Source organism: Lipophrys pholis, assembly GCF_963383615.2.
Source record: "Lipophrys pholis genome assembly, chromosome: 23".
NCBI classification, from domain to species: domain Eukaryota; kingdom Metazoa; phylum Chordata; class Actinopteri; order Blenniiformes; family Blenniidae; genus Lipophrys; species Lipophrys pholis.
Genome location: NC_137645.1, coordinates 6,167,515 through 6,184,995, shown reverse-complemented (window position 1 = coordinate 6,184,995; position 17,481 = coordinate 6,167,515). Strand labels below are relative to the sequence as shown.

Here is a 17,481-nt window from a genome sequence, read left to right as displayed (position 1 = left end):
CCGGGTGGAGGGGGGCGGGGGGCTGGGGGGGTGCAGAATAGATCAACCGGGTGTCCGTCAGAAAGTCGGCGGCATCCCTGCACCCGTGCAGCAGGCAAGTACTGCAGCAGGGGGGCTCCTGTCCAAACACACACACACACACACACACACACACACACACACACACACACACACACACACACACACACACACACACACACACACACACACACACACACACACACACACACACACACACACACACACCAGATGCAGAAGCCCTCTCCTCCGACCGGGCAGGTGAATCACTGCAGGGAATCTCTGCTCTGTCCAACTCTGTGATTTTCCTCTTTCAAAAAGTCCTTATGAATATTTGATCTGCGTTTCGGCCTTCACTTTTCAATAATCCATAAGCTCCAATGCGCCAAGATATTGCTGCTGTCTGTCCAATCTTCCTCCTCTCTCCTCCTCCTCTTCTTCCTCTTCCTCACCTTGCTGGTAACAAAATAAAAAAGGAGGTGATGGACTGTGTTGCCTCCACTTGTCTCACTCAGTAATTAGGCAGAGAAGATGCCCGGGTCCCGCTCGTGCTCCTCTCCCCCTCCTCCTATGAAGCTCCACTGTCTGAGTCTTCAGCTGCGCCCGAGACGACCGACGGCCGGTGGAGCGCGAGGAGCTGCTCTGACTATCGATACCGAGCCAGCAGCAAAGTGAGAAAGATCCAACTGAGCGTCTTTTCCTCCAACTCCCTTCAGAATAAAGCAGGGAAGCGCCAATCAGACAAAGAGTGTCTGCTTTGTTTTCCCTTTACATGGTGAACGAACAGAGTTGAATTCAATTTATGTTCAATATCTCAAAGGATTAAGTTTTCATTTTCTCGAGTGATCTTAAGCAAACAAAACATTGAGCCACAAAAGTGGTATTATTGTGTTTGATCAGCAGAGTTGTCATTTTCCATTTGAACAAAATGAATGTTCTTCCTTGCAAAACTGATACATACTGATTTTATAGATACAAACGCATGTATATTGCACATTTTCGGGGGTATATTGTGTATTAGAGTATATTGTATTGGATATTGCTCATTTAAGAATTTTGAACTTCCATTTTAAAATGTTGTTGCACTTTTTCTTGGATATTTTCTCATTTCTATTCTATTTTGTGTGATCGATTTTGTCAATATTGGCTATTTTTTAGTCTGGGCAAGATGAAATTTCAATTCCACTGAGTGTCTTGTGTGTAGAATCGACAGTAAAGCTAATTTTGACTTTGGTGTTTGAAATCAATCTGTTATTTTTGTAAAGCTCTAGGCCACTTCTAAATTAGAATAGTGACATTAATAACCTAAATCTAACTGTATAAAGAATATTTATCCATCGTGTTAAAGAAATAGACGCCTTACATTTTTGTTCAGTTTTCTGTACACCTAGTCAATTGATCGCTTCAGCAATTAGTGACACATGTTTCTATTTCTCATGCCGGGGCCTGGAATCTTGTTCTGAAACCGGAACCCATTTCCGGTTTGTCTGTGCAACTTGATGCGTCCTGCGGGGAGCAGCCGCCTCCTCTTTACTGTAGACACGTGGTTTCCACACCGTCAGTATCCGACTGCCTGCCTGTATGGTGTGAACCGTAACCGGCAACATATCGTGGAGGGTGGTGGTGGGGGGTGGGGGGTGTTGGGTGGGGGGGGCTGATGGCGTCACCAATGAAATCAGCACAGTCCTCTGAGCTTTACGTTGAGCGCGTCCTCGTTTGCACCCGACAACTGCTGGAGCTCCCATCGCAAAAGCCCCGAGCGCGGAAAATGCCCGCAACCTGTTGCATTGAGCCTTTGAAACGCTACAGATTCCACTGCGTCTGGATGAACATAAAACTAAACTGAACTAAACGTCTGCACTCGGAGTGAATCCTGCCTTAGTCTGTACCGGTTTGTTTCAGTTTGCGCAAAAAAAAAAAAAAAAAGAAAAGAAATGAACGCAGTGGGATGGTGCGTATTTACAACAGGTATCACGGTATTAGACTGCAGGTTGTTGAAACGGAGCTGAAAATGCTGCAGTGGTTTTAAATCAGAGAGAGAGAGAGAGAGAGAGGCTCGGGGAGACAGGGAGAGAAAGAGAGAGAGAGTGGCGCTGTCCAGAGTGCTGAATCTACACAAAAACAAACACACGTGTTGGAAAACCTTATCAGCGCGCCGCTTGATCAACCAACAGACCTGAAAATGAGCCCCACACAGCACTGACACTAACACGTCAGACTGATAGAACAAACAAAAACCACACGAAAAGACAATTAACCCACGATTGTTTAAAATTTGAGTAGAATAAGGTAGAAAAAGACGCCTCTTTGAGCGAGTCTCTAAAGGCGCCGTCCGTTCTCCAGATAGGTTTGTGAGTCATTTCCCTTTGAATCAGCCAGTTTATGAACCTAAACCTGAAACAGCACTCCCACAGAGGGAGAGACTTTCATGTCTGTGTTGCTTTTGATGTCTTCAGTGTAATTAAATCCCCTTTCAGAGCCCAGTGCTTTGAAAGTGAAAGGCCTGGTAACTTAAAAAGAAAGTTCAACATATATAGAAGTCATTCTTGAAAGGATGACGATCTGAATGGATTTACAGAGAGGGATTAAAAGTGGTTTTGGGGTAATAATAATAAGGTGATAGCCGTGCCCCTCAACTTGATCTCATTTTCACTACTTATTGCATCAGTCCTTTGATAACACAATATTCAGTTCACTATTCGATTCCCCTATTTCCCGTTCCAGATCAGAATATTAGAGTCTGCACTCACACATTAGTGCCTAATGCATGTCATAATATCACGAAGCATCTTGTTTATTGCTGCTGATGTGTTGTTTACCAATTAATTTCATAAATAACGTCTCAAAGCTATTACTGCACTTTTTCAGGAAGTCGACAGCAATAATAGTGTAGCTGTGGTACTCACGTTCATCACCTTAAAAAAAACATGTTCTGCAAAATAAAATCCCGTGTCACTGTTAATGTATGATGTCTATTAGTAGAAAGAATGGTAGAAGTGGAAGGAAGGAATTGGTGACAAATTATCCAACACATGGAAGAAATCATGCCTTATGCTGCAGATGAAAATATTTTTCTATTTTCTTTCGGGAGCAAAATATGCTTTTGTCTTTCACTTAAACTGCATTTTTTTTGTTTTCATTTCAAACCCTTTCTTATAGTTTTAGAGGCTACATTTCTCGAACATTTTATATGTCATATATACACACAGATTAAGTTTTTGAGTGACGTCATATCAGCGTCTGGGGACTTCAGGTTCTCAGTTCCACCGCATCCACTGTGTATTCCCACTGACAACCAGGACTGTAGTACGTGATGTTTGATTATGATTAGTTATTGCATCTTTTAAATAAACATTTAGAGCATCACTAATGCCAATCCATACAAATAACTTGTCACATAAAGTAGCACGTCGATGATTTATGATTCTGTAACCGACAGCATTTCACTCTGAGTGGCACCGAATGCCCGCTGAAGCGTGTCACGGACACCAGACTATCGAGAAGTGGGTGAGCACACTGAGCCTGCTCATGTATTGATTCGTTGGCTCAGAGAGAAAATCACAACATGGCCTATTTTCAGAGAATGTCATATAAGTGCTGTTTGAGCCAGAGAACGCGCTGCTGCACATTTTCTGTTTTGGAGAATATTAGGAATGATTATCCGGATTTGCTCAGGTTTATATTTGTTCCTTTTATCCCCCCTTGGCAATGAACAAATTGAAGGAAAATATCAGACAAACTGGCAATCATGGTCTCATATTAAAACTCTTAGTTCTTAACAGTCGATTTGATGCTCAGTTCATGCCTCAGAGAGCTGAGGATCTCAAATCCTGCAACAGATTCATGATACATCCGTGTGGCACTACTCCACCTAGTGTTCAGGTTAGAACACTACACATGCAGGAGGAGTTTCCACATGGAAATTCCTCCATCAGTTCTTGTAACATAAAGGGAGTTCTCTTATTCATTGTAAATATAAGTATTAGTTTAGTTTATAGAATTAGTATAGTTAGCATTATTAGTCTAGTTTATATTTTAAATTTGCATAATTGAATTGATGTCTTTATTCACCAGTTGCATGTTTCTAAAAATCAAAATTTCTGTGTTTCTTTCTTTCTTTCTTTCTTTCTTTCTTTCTTTCCTTCCTTCAGGGTGACAATGTTCACATCCATTAGTCTCCACAAATCAATTCAGGATTCTCCACTTAATAAGAAGATGAACAGTTACGTATTTGTGGATTTTCTTCATTAAACAAAATGGCACCACAGAAAATAGTGTGTGTGTGCGCGCGCGCGTGTGTGTGTGTATACAAATTAGTAATTAAAATTGTGTCAATGACAAATTCATAAATGTGAATTTTAACTAGTATATATACCAAATAAAGTCAGAACACAGGTCAAATTTACAAAACAACCAACTATGCCAGTCTACCCAAAAAAGCATGACATAATTTACAGTTAAAAAAAAAAAAGATTCTCGGTTGTCGGTGTCACAGAAAGAAAATCTTTTGTAATCTAAATTAAATCACATTCTCAAGAATTCAGCAAAGTTACACATATTATTAAGTGGTTTAAAATGAACTTGCTTTGCTTTTGGGGCCACAGGAAACTTCAAAACTTGAGGTCATAAGTTTCCCACTTTTTCTTACTAAAGAATTTCAAAATTGAGACTCTGTTAGAATAAGATAGATATAGTTTCTTGAATCAAAATTTGTCTTATTGTGCAATTTTGCAGTTTGACATTAGAATTGGTATTCTAATGTAAAAGAATACCAGTTCTCACTTGATCAAGAGTGAGGGAAGAAATTGGTTAATGTTATTTTGAGGGATTACTTTTATAAAATTATTGTTTTGTCTTTTGTTATCCATGTTGCATTTAGAAAACAAATCATCCATGTGTATGTTATCAGTCAGGGAGATGCAACCCACAGACCAGATATCTCTCTCTCACCAACTTTCAAAAAGAAAAAAAGATTAATTTCTAAGTAGATTTTACCTACAGTTTCACAGTGGACTAAAAATGTCTTTATAATAATTTACCAGTAAAGTTATTTATTGATAACTGCACAATTTGCAAGAATTAAATTCGGGAGGTCAGTTCCGCCAACCACCTGTTGAGGGCAGTAATTCGCCGATGCTTGTTTACCGTGACACATATTAAATAGCCGAAGAAGAAGAAGAAGAAGACGATGAGCTTGATCCGGTGGCTTCACTATTATTGATTTCACCTGGAAAACCAACATTAAACTCCGGTAATTTAACTTCTACTTTCCGTTTTGTCGTTTAAAAGTGGATGTTTTAGAGATCGTCGTGTTGTAATAAGACGCTATTGCTGTTTTGTCTTTCTTTTCACAGTCGGCTCGTTGCTATGGAGCGATGCTTTAGGTAGGAAGAGAACTAACCGAGCTGCTAGCTTTGCAGCTTTAATCAAGCCTGCGATAACGCTCTGATTTTTTTTGTTGTTGTTGCAAGAATGGATTTAAATGTAGCTTTAACTGGATGAGTCGGTTTTATAATTCTTATAATTGGGGGTGGATCCGATAAAAGTGCACACGTCCCATCAAAGTACATGGATTTAACCACATCAGATAAAGGATGGTGGATTTATGTTGCAGTTTGAACTAAATCAACTTTATTTTAACATTTTTGTAATTGAATTTGGCTGCTGAACGAGATATTTAACATGCATTGATTAATTAGTTGATAAATGAGTCTTATGATCTGCTCTGGATGCACAACATGCATGCTTGTCATGATTTTATACAACATATTTCCACACATCTGCTTTGATCCAGCAGCTTTTTCTGTAACTTGCCCTACTTGTGGATGCAGTTTCTGTAAATTCAGTTGTGTATGCACTAAATCCTACAAGATTCCCAGTGATTCATTTTAAGAAACCAGTTTAAACACATGAAATCACATTTTATTTTGCCTGTCATCAGCTGAGAATATATATAGTTGTTTTTCTTAATATAAATGACTGACCACTATTCCCCCTCCCTTTTTTGTTTTGCTGTAGATTGATAATATGGGTTTGCTGTCAATAGATAAACATCTCAACTGTGGTTTCCAGGTATTTACATCTTAATCTAATGCACAGTGAAGAACATGGCACCTTCTATCTGAATCCAACCATTTTACATGTGAACAAAAGTGTTGGAACATGTCCGATATGACGTGTCCTTTCACACTCATTATTCAAACATTAAATAGCGCTGAAGGTCCACGCTCACTTTTAGATTTGGGTTTGACATGTGCAGAATGAGCAGTTATAGTTGGAGGTGCAATCTATCAGTGAAAAGTTGCCCGATCCAGATGTAAGTACCTGAAAATTAAAGCTGAGATTATGATCTCATGTCTCGTATCGATGTTTGAATATCAAACCTGATAATGTTTCCAGCCGTTTATAATCTGTGTTTTTCAGTCTGATGAACTCCCCTAAAATAAAGGTTATATTTTGTCTGAAGTGTCAGCAGGGATTGTTCTGCTCCTCACTCCCCACCTCCTCCAGTGTCATCACCTCCTCCTCCTCCTCTTCCTCCTCTTCACCCCCCTCACCCTCCTCTTTTGCCCCCGTCCTCCCCCCTTCGACCTGTGACTCCTCCTCCTCCTCCTCCTCCTCCTCCTCCTCCCCCCCAATACAAACGACCGAGTTGTGCTGGCGCCATGGTGGATACGAGCAAGTGGCCCCTGTTTTCGCTGCTGACGCCTGAAGAGCTGGCGACCGTCAGGCAGGCCTGTGTGTTCGGCACCTCTGCAAACGAAGCCATCTACATCACGTATGGAAACGAGGTAACGAGAGACTTCTTTACCGTTTCATGTTGACTGTTTGGCCTTTTTCTTTGGTATTTCGTCAGCATGAATAATATATTCCTACCACTACCTGGATGTTGGATCCTGGCTCTGCGTTAGCTCATTAACCTCTAAAATGAAATAATATTTTACGCAGTGTGAACGATAATAGCTTTCCAAAGAGAACACATGACCTTTGTTTGTTCAGGTCAAATATTTATAGTTTATGTGCATATTGTGATGATTACAAATGTAATCCATGATAAAAGCCTGCACTGGTTGTACATGCATTCAATATCTATTGCAAAACACAGGTCATGTCTATTTGTTGTTCAGTTACTGAAATGACTAAACATACAATTCAATTCTGATGGTGTGATGTTACGCTCACTTCGCGTATCCACTCTTTGTTTGTGTCTGTGTGTGTGTTACTCAGGTATTTGTGTTTGGATTGAACTGCAGTAGCTGCCTTGGCACAGGAGACTGCCTAAGCACGATTTTGCCAAAGAAAGTGGATTTCCTGCGGGGAAAGAAGGTGGTCAGCCTGAGCTACGGCAGTGGACCCCATGTCCTGCTGGCTACAGAGGGTAGATTATCACCCCAGGTGTCGATTCTATGAGTGTCTCCACCAGTGGTGGGATGTCTCAGAGTTGGCTGTTGCTTGTTCGCAGACGGCCAGCTCTTTGGTTGGGGACACAATGGCTACAGTCAGATGGGAAACGGGACGACCAACCAGGGGCTTTCCCCCGTGTTGATCAGCTCGAACCTGCAGAACAAGAAAGTAACCGAGGTGGCATGTGGCTCCCATCACTCTCTGGCACGGACGCTGGATGGAGAGGTACATTATCTTTTTAATACACGACCTATTCATTCGTTTTAACTATTAATCAGTATCTCTATTAACACAACAAAAGATAAGAAAACATATACTTTATCTATCCATACTTAATTTGTTTGTCTTCAGTTTTGATTGGGTCACTGATGCTTGTAGCTCCCACTCTGTTAGTGTCGCTCTAAGCAGCTTATTTCTCACCCGAAGACCTTTAAGCTAATTAGTGTGTGTGTGTGTGTGTGTGTGTGTGTGTGTGTGTGTGTGTGTGTGTGTGTGTGTGTGTGTGTGTGTGTGTGTGTGTGTGTGTGTGTGTGTGTGTGTGTGTGTGTGTGTGTGTGTGTGTGTGTGTGTGTGTGTGTGTGTGTGTGTGTGTGTGTGTGTGTGTGTGTGTGTGTGTGTGTGTGTGTGTGTGTGTGTGTGTGTGTGTGTGTGTGTGTGTGTGTGTGTGGCAGGAGAACCTATTTACTTCTGTTACTAGCTGTACAGTAGTGTGTGTTACTGATGCTTTCTGTAGCTTTAACAACTATGAGCACTGCATTAAGATCATGTTCATAAATCCATGTGAAAACGTGGAAAGCGTTCTCTCAGTGTCTTTTCCCATTCACAACACTTGTGCAGGTCTTTGCGTGGGGTTATAATAACTGTGGCCAGGTCGGCACCGGATCCACAGCCAGTCAGCCGTATCCCAGGAAAGTCAGCGGCCCGCTTCAGGGAAAGACGGCGGCTGGCGTCACGTGCGGACAGACCTCCTCCTATGCTCTGGTTGATAACGGAGAGGTGAGAATGACGCCCCGTGTGACCCCCAAAGAGAGAGCTGCACTGAATTCAATAAGACGTTCCTCTTTCTGGTTTGTAGATTTATGGCTGGGGCTCCAATAGAAACGGGCAGCTGGGTATCGGTAATACTGGAAACCAGCTGACGCCTTGCTGCGTGGATGCTCCTCAAGGATTGTGTTTTCAACAGGTGTGACATCTAATCTGTTGGGGCGACTCATGGCTGTTACTCTTGTTCATAATAACTAGCAGGGACATTTTCTGCCTTTCAGATTGTGTCGGGTAACGGACACTGCCTGGCCCTAACCGACAAGGGGATGCTGTACACCTGGGGAGTCAATATATACGGTCAACTAGGGACCGGCAACAGGAACACCCAAGTCAGCCCCGTGCACATCATGGCTGACAAAGTAAGGTACGCTGGGGAAGGAAGCGTGCGGCTCTGAAAGCAGTTTGTCTCTGGCGGTGAGCAGATTTGTCCCTCATCCTGTTGAGATTTTAACCTTCCTTTTCCTGTCAGGATTGTGGAGATTGCGGCATGCCATTCAACTAACACTTCAGCGGCCAAGACACAAAGTGGACAGGTATGAATGCAGCCCCTTCGATCTCAAACGGTTCAGCTTCTTATTAAAATCATCTTATATTTCATTATATTTTGCAGGTGTACATGTGGGGTCAGTGTCGGGGCCAGTCCATCGTCCTGCCGCACCTCACACACTTCACCAACACCGACGACGTTTTCGCCTGCTTCGCCATGCCCCCTGTAGCGTGGCGCCTCATGTCTGACGGTAAATCTGACTCGCCGATGCGCCATATTACTGTGAAAGAATATTTCTTTACCTGTGTTGGATGAGCTTGTATTCGTTTCAACGACAAGAATATGAAAAGTGTAGAAATAGTGATCCGGTGTAAAATTTGTACTCTTTAATGAAAACATCTCAAATAAAAAAAAAAAGAGTGAATTTAAGGCACATCACACGGTTGTATTGTGTTTGGTTGTAGAGTTCGATGACTTCATGTCCGTTGCCGAGGCCATGAGAAAAGAGTTCGACAGTCCGGAAACGGCCGACCTCAAGTTCAGCGTCGACGGCAAATGTATCCATGTTCACAAAGCCGTGCTGAAGATCAGGTGTGTGCGGCGGAACATTTCACGCCGTGACACAGTGTTGGACGGCGTGTAACGTGTCAGTGTGGTTGCGGTGTGCAGGTGCGAGCACTTCCGCTCGATGTTCCGCTCCCAGTGGACGGAAGATCAGCAGGACGTCGTAGAAATCGCCCAGTTCTCGTATCCCGTCTACAAGGCCTTCCTGCAGTTCCTCTACACCGACGCCGTGGACCTTCCCCCCGAGGACGCCATCGGTGAGCACGCTTTGCCGACGCAGCCGCCCCTCATTTGGAGGCGCCGTGTTTTAACTGTGTCGACCGTCCGGCTGCAGGGCTGCTGGACCTCGCCACGTCTTACTGCGAAAACCGCCTGAAACGTCTCTGCCAGCAGATCATCAAGGGAGGGATCACGGTGGGGAACGCCTTCACCCTGCTGTCTGCTGCGATACGATACGACGCAGAGGTACAGTTATTCTCTCACATGCTGGCCAAAGCCACAGAGATACTGATGGGCCTTTGAATGTGGAATTTAATTGCATGCGTTTAAACTCGGTGGGCAAATGTCGCCACCTAGTGTCAACTAAAGCTCACTGAATGAATTGAAAGCAGCTTTCCACTGAATGGAAAACTGATTTCCTCGTTCACGGTCTGATCCCGTCTCTCCTTATGTTCCAGGACCTGGAAGATTTCTGCTTCAGATTCTGCGTGAACCATCTGACCGCGGTGACGCAGACGGACGCCTTCTGGCAGGTGGACGGGGCGATGCTGAAGGAGTTCATAAGCAGAGCGAGCCGCTGCGGAGCCTTCAAGAACTGAAATGCACCTTCTGTTTGCGCAGATCAGGGACCATATTCTCTCCGACTGAGCGGATGCGGCTGTGCGACGTGTGAAGGCACTTCTAAAAAATGCTAATCCTCCCTAAAAGACAAAACGGAAAGCACTTTACTGAAATGTTTGTTTGTTCGTTTGTAGTTACCACACTATCAGCATCACTGTGCTGAACTGGACTTGAAACTTGATCTGCACTTTGTCTAATTCCTGTGGCGCCGCTTCACAAACTGATGCTGCCTTTTTTCTGTTACGTCGTATACACGAACTTGAATTTTTATATTCCTGCCCGGTGCTTGCACTGTAACTTCACTTTCTGGAAAAACTTTGGCTGAAAAAAAAACCTAAAACCAAAGAGCTAGAAAGAGGAGTCCAGAAAGCTATGTTGTTTTTGTTGTTATAAGAGACTTAGAAATTGACCTTTTGTCAAAACATCCCATACACTGACTCACATGGGCCATGACATTACGACCATTCTTACGTTCCACGAATGGCACTTTAAGAAACTACAGTTATTATCTCTTTTCCTTTGAAAGTTAATCTTTCAGTCATTAAAAAGGTGTTAGAAAATGAAATAAATGGTGTTCTGAAAGAGAATTGTGAAAATGCAAGGCACTGTTACAATACCAGTGACTATATTTCTTCTGGTATAAGATGTTATAACATGTATTTAAGTTTAAATTCCTTCAGATCTTTTCCTGAACATATCTGTTTATCGAATTATATGAGACAAAATAAATTGTTTTTTTTAAATCTGGCAATCTATAGAAAATGCACTACAGTGAAACTGCACAATATATAGGAATGGAAACCTTAAGGCGTGCTCTCTTTGCCTCTTTATTTTTTTAATTTATTTATTTTTTTCCGGTTTCATTTATTGAGAAACGTCCTGCAGCAAACATCAAATATCAGTTTCGGTTTCCCCTGCATAGTTTCTATTCTTACTCAGTTGGCCTTTACTCTAAACTTAGGATGAGGATGCATTTCAGTATAAACGAATGCTTTCATGGAATGAAGTGCAGGTTTGCAATTCTTGTTTGGCATATATTTAAAAAAAAAAAAGAAATATGCAAGCTTGAAAACTAGTTTTACTTATTTTTTTTCAATATACTATATTTTTTCATGGATTTTTAAGCTTTTGTTTACTTGGGACTGGTATAAATGAACTGATATTTAAATTTGTTTTACTGTTCTGTTGCTGTTCATTGTCTTGACGATGAACAATTAAAAGCTGCATTGGAATTGTGGACATTTGATTCTTTGTTGTAGCAGTTGATTCAAGAAAAAAATATTTCAGTTCTCCAGAGTAGTAAGTAAATTCTTGTGATTGTAAGACAAGTCATGACCGTGAAGTGCTCTTTGTTTTTTTTAACTATCCTGTTAAATTTAATGACGGTACATTCAAATCCTGTACGCCTGATGGCTCCGCCCATTTCGTGACGTCAGGGAACATTTGCGGAAGCAAGTCGGAACAGGCAAGTTCTGGCTATTAAGCTGAATTTGTCCTGGGAGTAAGAAAACTCTTTTTAAGAAGAAGCAGAACAACGTCGGAGCACGGTAAACTACGTGTAAAATTATAAATGAAAGACTAACGCAGAATATTTACTTGCTATATCCCGGGGTGGTTGTTTTTTTTTTCAACTCGGTAAGTTGGTAACGGCCGCTGTTTTAGATTAACTGGCTCCCCTGTTAACTGGTCACCGACTTCCTTTTAAGGTCGGCGTTGCCGTGAATGACCGGGGACGTTATAACACCCGACAGAAATCTGTAGCTGTTCTGGTGAACGAGGTTTAACCGCATTTACAATAAACTTTAGACGTGTTGGTCCTTTTATGGGTCTTATTTGAACGCCTGCTGGTACAACTTTCAGCCAACGACTGCCGCTAAAGGAAGTCGGTCACCAGATAACAGGGAAACCAGTTAATCTAAAACACCGCTATTAAGCTAATTGCACTCTTACTTAGCATTTCTCTACAGTTTGAAACAGAAACAAAAAAATGCGTTGGAACGTTTTTAACCGTGCTTAATGTTGTCTAACTTTAACCACAATTTTATTCATGCCTTGAAGACTACAACTAGAGCTATTATTTTGAAACTGTAAGCGCTTATGCTTGACTCTCGGTGTGGACTTGACGACACAAAGCGGGTTAATAATAATTCTGCTTGAACGCTTTCTCTTTTAGACTGTAGGTTTTTTTCTGTTCGGACGCAGAGGCGAGACACTCACCTCCAGCTCTGCTGGCTGATTGAATGGAAGAGAGCCAGAAATGTGTCCGAGCCGCTCCGGAGCAGTCCAGGCCGCATCCAGAGACGAGAGACGGCTGCAGCCAGACTGACAGCAGGGTACAAGGTGAGCCGGCGGAAGGAGAGTTTACCAGATCAATGCTTTATGATTTCCTGTTATACCTAGAATTGATCCATTAGACATAACGGAGTCCTGAACTCACTGTCCACATAGATCGAGAGCTGCTAAATCCCCATTTGTTTACTTAAAATCTTGTATTTCTTGTAGAAAATACCCAGACTTGGTTATCAAGAGGTGGCTGTCTAAGGGAGAGATGTGAATATGAACTGTAATAAAAGTAAAGATGTATCCTAACACTGGCACTTCATTCTCAAAAGGACACTATATAAATACATATAATGTATTTATTAATTACACAGATCAAGCTGTTTCACCACAGTATTGACCGAGGTTCATTCAGGATTGAGTCATTAATGTGGAATAACCTGCTTGTGCTGTTGTTATATAGGTTCCTGCACTTGCATTTTACATGACTGTGTATGTCATACACCCAAATACTTTTTGCGTGTGTGTGTCTGGTAAAGGTCATGGCCCTCGATTATCCAAGGTGAACTTGCTTACTCTGCTGAGTTTGTGGATGGAGCTGTTCCCCCAGGATCAACCTGAAAAGGATGAAAACCATCAGGTCAGTATGATCAGAGAGAATGAATATAGATAACTGATCAGTCTTACTATACTGGTTCCAATTCATGATAAATGAAACCTTTGTGTACGGTTTTATTCAGGTAGATGGGATCTTTCCAAAACAGATGCCAATTTAGAACTCAGACAACGCTACAGAAACAAAATTGGGCTTTACGCCATATTTCCAATGTAGTAACAGTTTGAAATGTGTCATGTTTCAGATTCGCAGGACGGGTCTGGTGGTGGTGCGAGACAGGAGGGTGCTGGGACTCCATTGTTCGAGCGCCGACCTCCACGCAGGGCAGGCTGCCATCATCCAGCACGGTGGCCGCCTCGCTGACTGCCAGCTGTACTTCTCTCGGAGGCCGTGTGCCACTTGTCTCAAGATGATCATCAACGGTGAGGACAGAGAGAGAGAGGATGTACAGGTTGAAGTAGGTTCAGAAAAGACAATTTACAGAACTCTGTTTCTTGCTGTAGGCACTCTATAAATATACATCGCAAGGGTTTGGTGTTGGTTTTTCCTGGAGGAGTCATTTTGACCAGATGATACTGAGGATTTTGTTTGTTCTCTTCAAGCTGGGGTGAGTCAGATCTCCTTCTGGCCCGGAGACCCTGAAGTCAGCGTGGTGACGCCGCCCTCCAGAAACCACTCGCACTCCTCCTGCTGTCGTCCCGCCATCACAGAGGAAGCCGCGCTGGACGCCGTGGCGACGGAGAAGCTCAAGTCCAACAGTCGCCCGCACATCTGCGTGCTGCTGCAGCCACTGGCGCCCGGTCTGCTGCAGTTTGTCAACGAGACGTCCAGAGACTGCGACTTCATCGAAAGAATGACGGACGACGATCCGGATCTGAACGCAGAAGAAGTCTTCAACGGGTAAAATGATGAAATTTGACTCAAATCAACACTTCAGCTCTAGTTTGAAATGAAAAGACGCTTCAACTTGAGTAATGTGTTCCCAGGGAGCGCACAAGACACGTGGAGGATTTCTCCAAACGGTTCCTGGTCTGCACGCCTCGGCAGCACCAGGAGATTCTGACTCACATGGGCCTGGAGACCTTCTGCATGGAGCCGTACTTCACCAACCTGAGACACAACATGAGGGAGCTGGTGCAGGTCCTCGCCGCCGTGGCTGCCGGGGTTCCTCGGCAGGGCTACGGTTTCCACAGGTTCGAAAGGCTTGAAGTCACTTTCTTTTTTGTTGTTTGTTTTTGTTTTTTTTATCTGTTCTGTGCTTTTGAGCGTGTGGTTTCTGTCGCTCAGTGAGCAGCCGCCAACTCCACATCCTTCTCCCCACGAGGAAATGCCGCAAGAAGTCGCTCGCCACTGCGTCGTCCAGGCGAGTCTGCTGGCGTGCAGGACAGGTCTGATCGCGTTTTATTCTCGTTATGAATTCTTCTCGAGATCAATTAAAAACCCCAAATTGTTACCATTGAGCTCAGAAGTCAGTCTTGTTTTGCATTTAGAGCAAATATTCCAAGAATACAGGAAATACAGATTTCACGAGGCAGAAAGAGACTTTTTGTAATAAATATCTGTGGAACTTGTTGTTTTCTTTCCAGAGGACCCTAAAGTGGGCGTCGGTGCTGTGATCTGGGCTAAAGGACAGTCGGTGAGCGTCTTTCTTTCCCTGCTTGGATGATTACAGTGTTTTTAAGAAGGCTTTGCTATTTCTCACTGCACTTCTTCCTGTCGGCGGATCATTTCTAACGTCTCCTTCGTTCCAGGCCGGCTGCAGCGGGACGGGCAGCCTGTACCTCGTCGGCTGTGGTTATAACGCCTACCCGGCCGGCTCGCAGTACGCCGAGTACCCCCAGATGGACACCAAGCAAGAGGACAGGCAGAGACAGAAATACAGATACATTGTTCACGCGGAGCAGAACGCCCTCACGTTCAGGTGTGAAGACGTCGTTCAGCCAGAGTCGTGTGCCGGTCCGTCTTAAGTGTCGCGTTTGACAGAAGTGATGCTTGCAGGACCCGAGACGTCAAACCCGGAGAGCCCACCATGCTGTTTGTGACGAAATGCCCGTGTGACGAGTGCATCCCCCTGATCAGAGGAGCGGGCGTGACTCACATCTACACCTCAGACCAGGACAGGGACAAAGACAAAGGCGACATTTCCTACCTGAGGTTCAGCAGCCTAAATGACATCAGCAGGTTCACAGTAAGTACTTGAAGTCATGAGACCCGGTGAATCCTTTCCTCCGTCGCTTTTCTATTTTTACACTGTCAATTCAACTGGAGCTTTGCAGTCGTGGCGTTTACACTCCAGAGTTGGAACATATTAAAAGAGAAGCTTAATGCAGCTGCTTTTTAAATTTCTGGCTTCTGCATTGAAAAGTTTCACGTTTTCTATCCCCTCAGTGGCGAAGGAGCCCTCCCCCTCACCCCACCAGTAAGTTCCATCTTCTTACCTGTACATGCGTGGACAAAGTGAATATTAGATGTTAGGAAGGGTTTGACCGGGTGTTTTAACTGCAGCGTCTTCTGTTCCAGACGGCTTCATTGGGAAGCACGGCCGGCAGAGCGAGCACGAGGGCCCCAGCAACAAGAAGCTGTGCACCAACAGGTCGACTGTCAGCTGAGCACATCCACCCATACACACATCCACAAACTAGATTACAGCAAAAAAAAAAACACATACACTACCGCATTTTCTGCTCATGTGCTGCAGATTTGATTTGTTTGTATTGATAAACACGGCAACATTTCAAATCTGTGCCACATACAGAGCAGCAACAACATTTTAAAAGTAAGAAAAGCATGAGTAACAGGGATTCCACATGGAATAGTACACTACAATTTTAAAAAAAACTAAATACTGTGATGTGTAGATTTGTTTATTTTATTTTTATATAAGTGTGAAATATTTGGTAATAAATGATGATTATGGTGGGTGTGTGTGTGTGTGTGTGTGTGTGTGTGTGTGTGTGTGTGTGTGTGTGTGTGTGTGTGTGTGTGTGTGATGATGATGATGATGATGATCTACAGGAGGAGACTTGAATATGGTTGAAATGAATTCCAGATGCCACATAACACTTAATGAGTCTGAGAGGATTGTCCTTCAGAGTCCAGATATAAACACAGGTGAACGCTATGGCCGTTAAGCTTGAAAGAATAATGGAAACTATTTTTTTCTGTTCTGGCTGTAAGAAATCACCCAAACAAGTGATGAGCAGCTTTTTAAAAGCATTTAATTTTTCATTTATTTATCCGCAATGCAGTCATCTGAAGTTTTATCTGTAAGTCTTCCGCTTGCCTTGCGTGTGACATTCATCACCCCGAACGTTCTTATATTATTTAAAACATTTATGAACTTTCTATTCAGGTCGCAGAAAATCTAAATCTGAAAAGAAAAAAATAAAGATCACGCACTTTATGGTTATGCGTAAATAAATATAAGCAATGACACTTTAGTTTATTGGGTGGTGGCGTTCTCGCTGCGTCCAGGGATGAGAGGGGAAAAGTTAAAGTACATCACTGAAATGTCGTCGACAGTTTCTGCACTCGCTTGCTTGTGTTTCATCAGTTCGGCCATTTTTTTGAACCTCAAGCTGCAGCAAGTTTTCTTTGACGAGTCGTGTTTAGAGCGCCACCTGGAGTCGAGGCTCAGAAGTGTCTCGTTCAGTAATATAACATTAATTAAGATATATTTTTGCACTTTCCTTTTCTAATCTCTCAAGCTATTTTGTGAGATATGAGATACGGCAGCCCAGCACTTATTTAATTAACATCCCGGTGACCCTGAATGAACATTTCTGGGGTTTAAGATGTTAATACATGATAAATGAGCCACCACACACAAAGCCTGCATTCCCATCCTTTTATTGGTTGTGAATGTGATACAATAGATGTGAAACATGAGGAGACTTGTCTTCAGAGAGGACACTGGGAGGTTTTTTACGCCGTGTAGCTGGGGTCACCTTGTCGAAGTTGTGATGTCACAGCTTCAAGCATCCAGAACATACAGGGTAGTTTGGATTTTTCTCTCGAAGCAGATCGACAATAAACAGGTTCCAGACTGTCACCGTCATCTGGCTCACTGCCACTTTCGTTTCTGTTGGGACGGACTGCAGCGTACCACTTCATAGGAATTACACGTTGGACCTTCAAACAACTTCAATTTTCTTGAAAAACTTGTGAAGACGCTCAAAACTTTTGTCGATTCAAATATTCAAAAATAAAGAATTTTATCAGCCTGTCT

At 43.0% G+C, this 17,481-nt stretch overlaps 2 protein-coding genes across 3 annotated transcripts; both read left to right on the top strand.

Moving 5' to 3' along the window:
* The first annotated feature begins 5,169 nt into the window (after positions 1–5,169).
* rcbtb1 (regulator of chromosome condensation (RCC1) and BTB (POZ) domain containing protein 1) lies at positions 5,170–11,589 on the top strand. The gene is made up of 14 exons (XM_080492917.1): positions 5,170–5,269; positions 5,373–5,402; positions 6,485–6,809; positions 7,246–7,396; positions 7,481–7,647; positions 8,260–8,418; positions 8,498–8,605; positions 8,688–8,830; positions 8,936–8,999; positions 9,077–9,203; positions 9,418–9,544; positions 9,623–9,774; positions 9,852–9,982; positions 10,195–11,589. The coding sequence occupies exons 2-14, from the start codon at positions 5,386–5,388 to the stop codon at positions 10,333–10,335; spliced, it is 1,812 nt and encodes a 603-aa protein (XP_080349043.1). The 5' UTR covers positions 5,170–5,269; positions 5,373–5,385; the 3' UTR covers positions 10,336–11,589.
* A 202-nt stretch (positions 11,590–11,791) lies between these two features.
* cdadc1 (cytidine and dCMP deaminase domain containing 1) lies at positions 11,792–17,480 on the top strand. 2 transcript variants are annotated; one of them, XM_080492914.1, is made up of 13 exons: positions 11,792–11,904; positions 12,531–12,697; positions 13,177–13,277; positions 13,498–13,675; positions 13,856–14,153; positions 14,240–14,446; positions 14,541–14,641; positions 14,840–14,889; positions 15,005–15,174; positions 15,252–15,441; positions 15,642–15,672; positions 15,774–15,846; positions 16,269–17,480. In XM_080492914.1, exons 2-13 carry the CDS (start codon positions 12,598–12,600, stop codon positions 16,288–16,290), a joined length of 1,521 nt encoding a protein of 506 aa, XP_080349040.1. In that variant the 5' UTR covers positions 11,792–11,904; positions 12,531–12,597; the 3' UTR covers positions 16,291–17,480. The 2 variants fall into 2 exon arrangements, with proteins under 2 accessions (XP_080349040.1, XP_080349041.1); XM_080492915.1 differs by lacking the exon at positions 16,269–17,480 and having other exon boundaries at positions 11,803–11,904; positions 15,774–15,941.
* The last annotated feature ends 1 nt before the right edge of the window (position 17,481 follows it).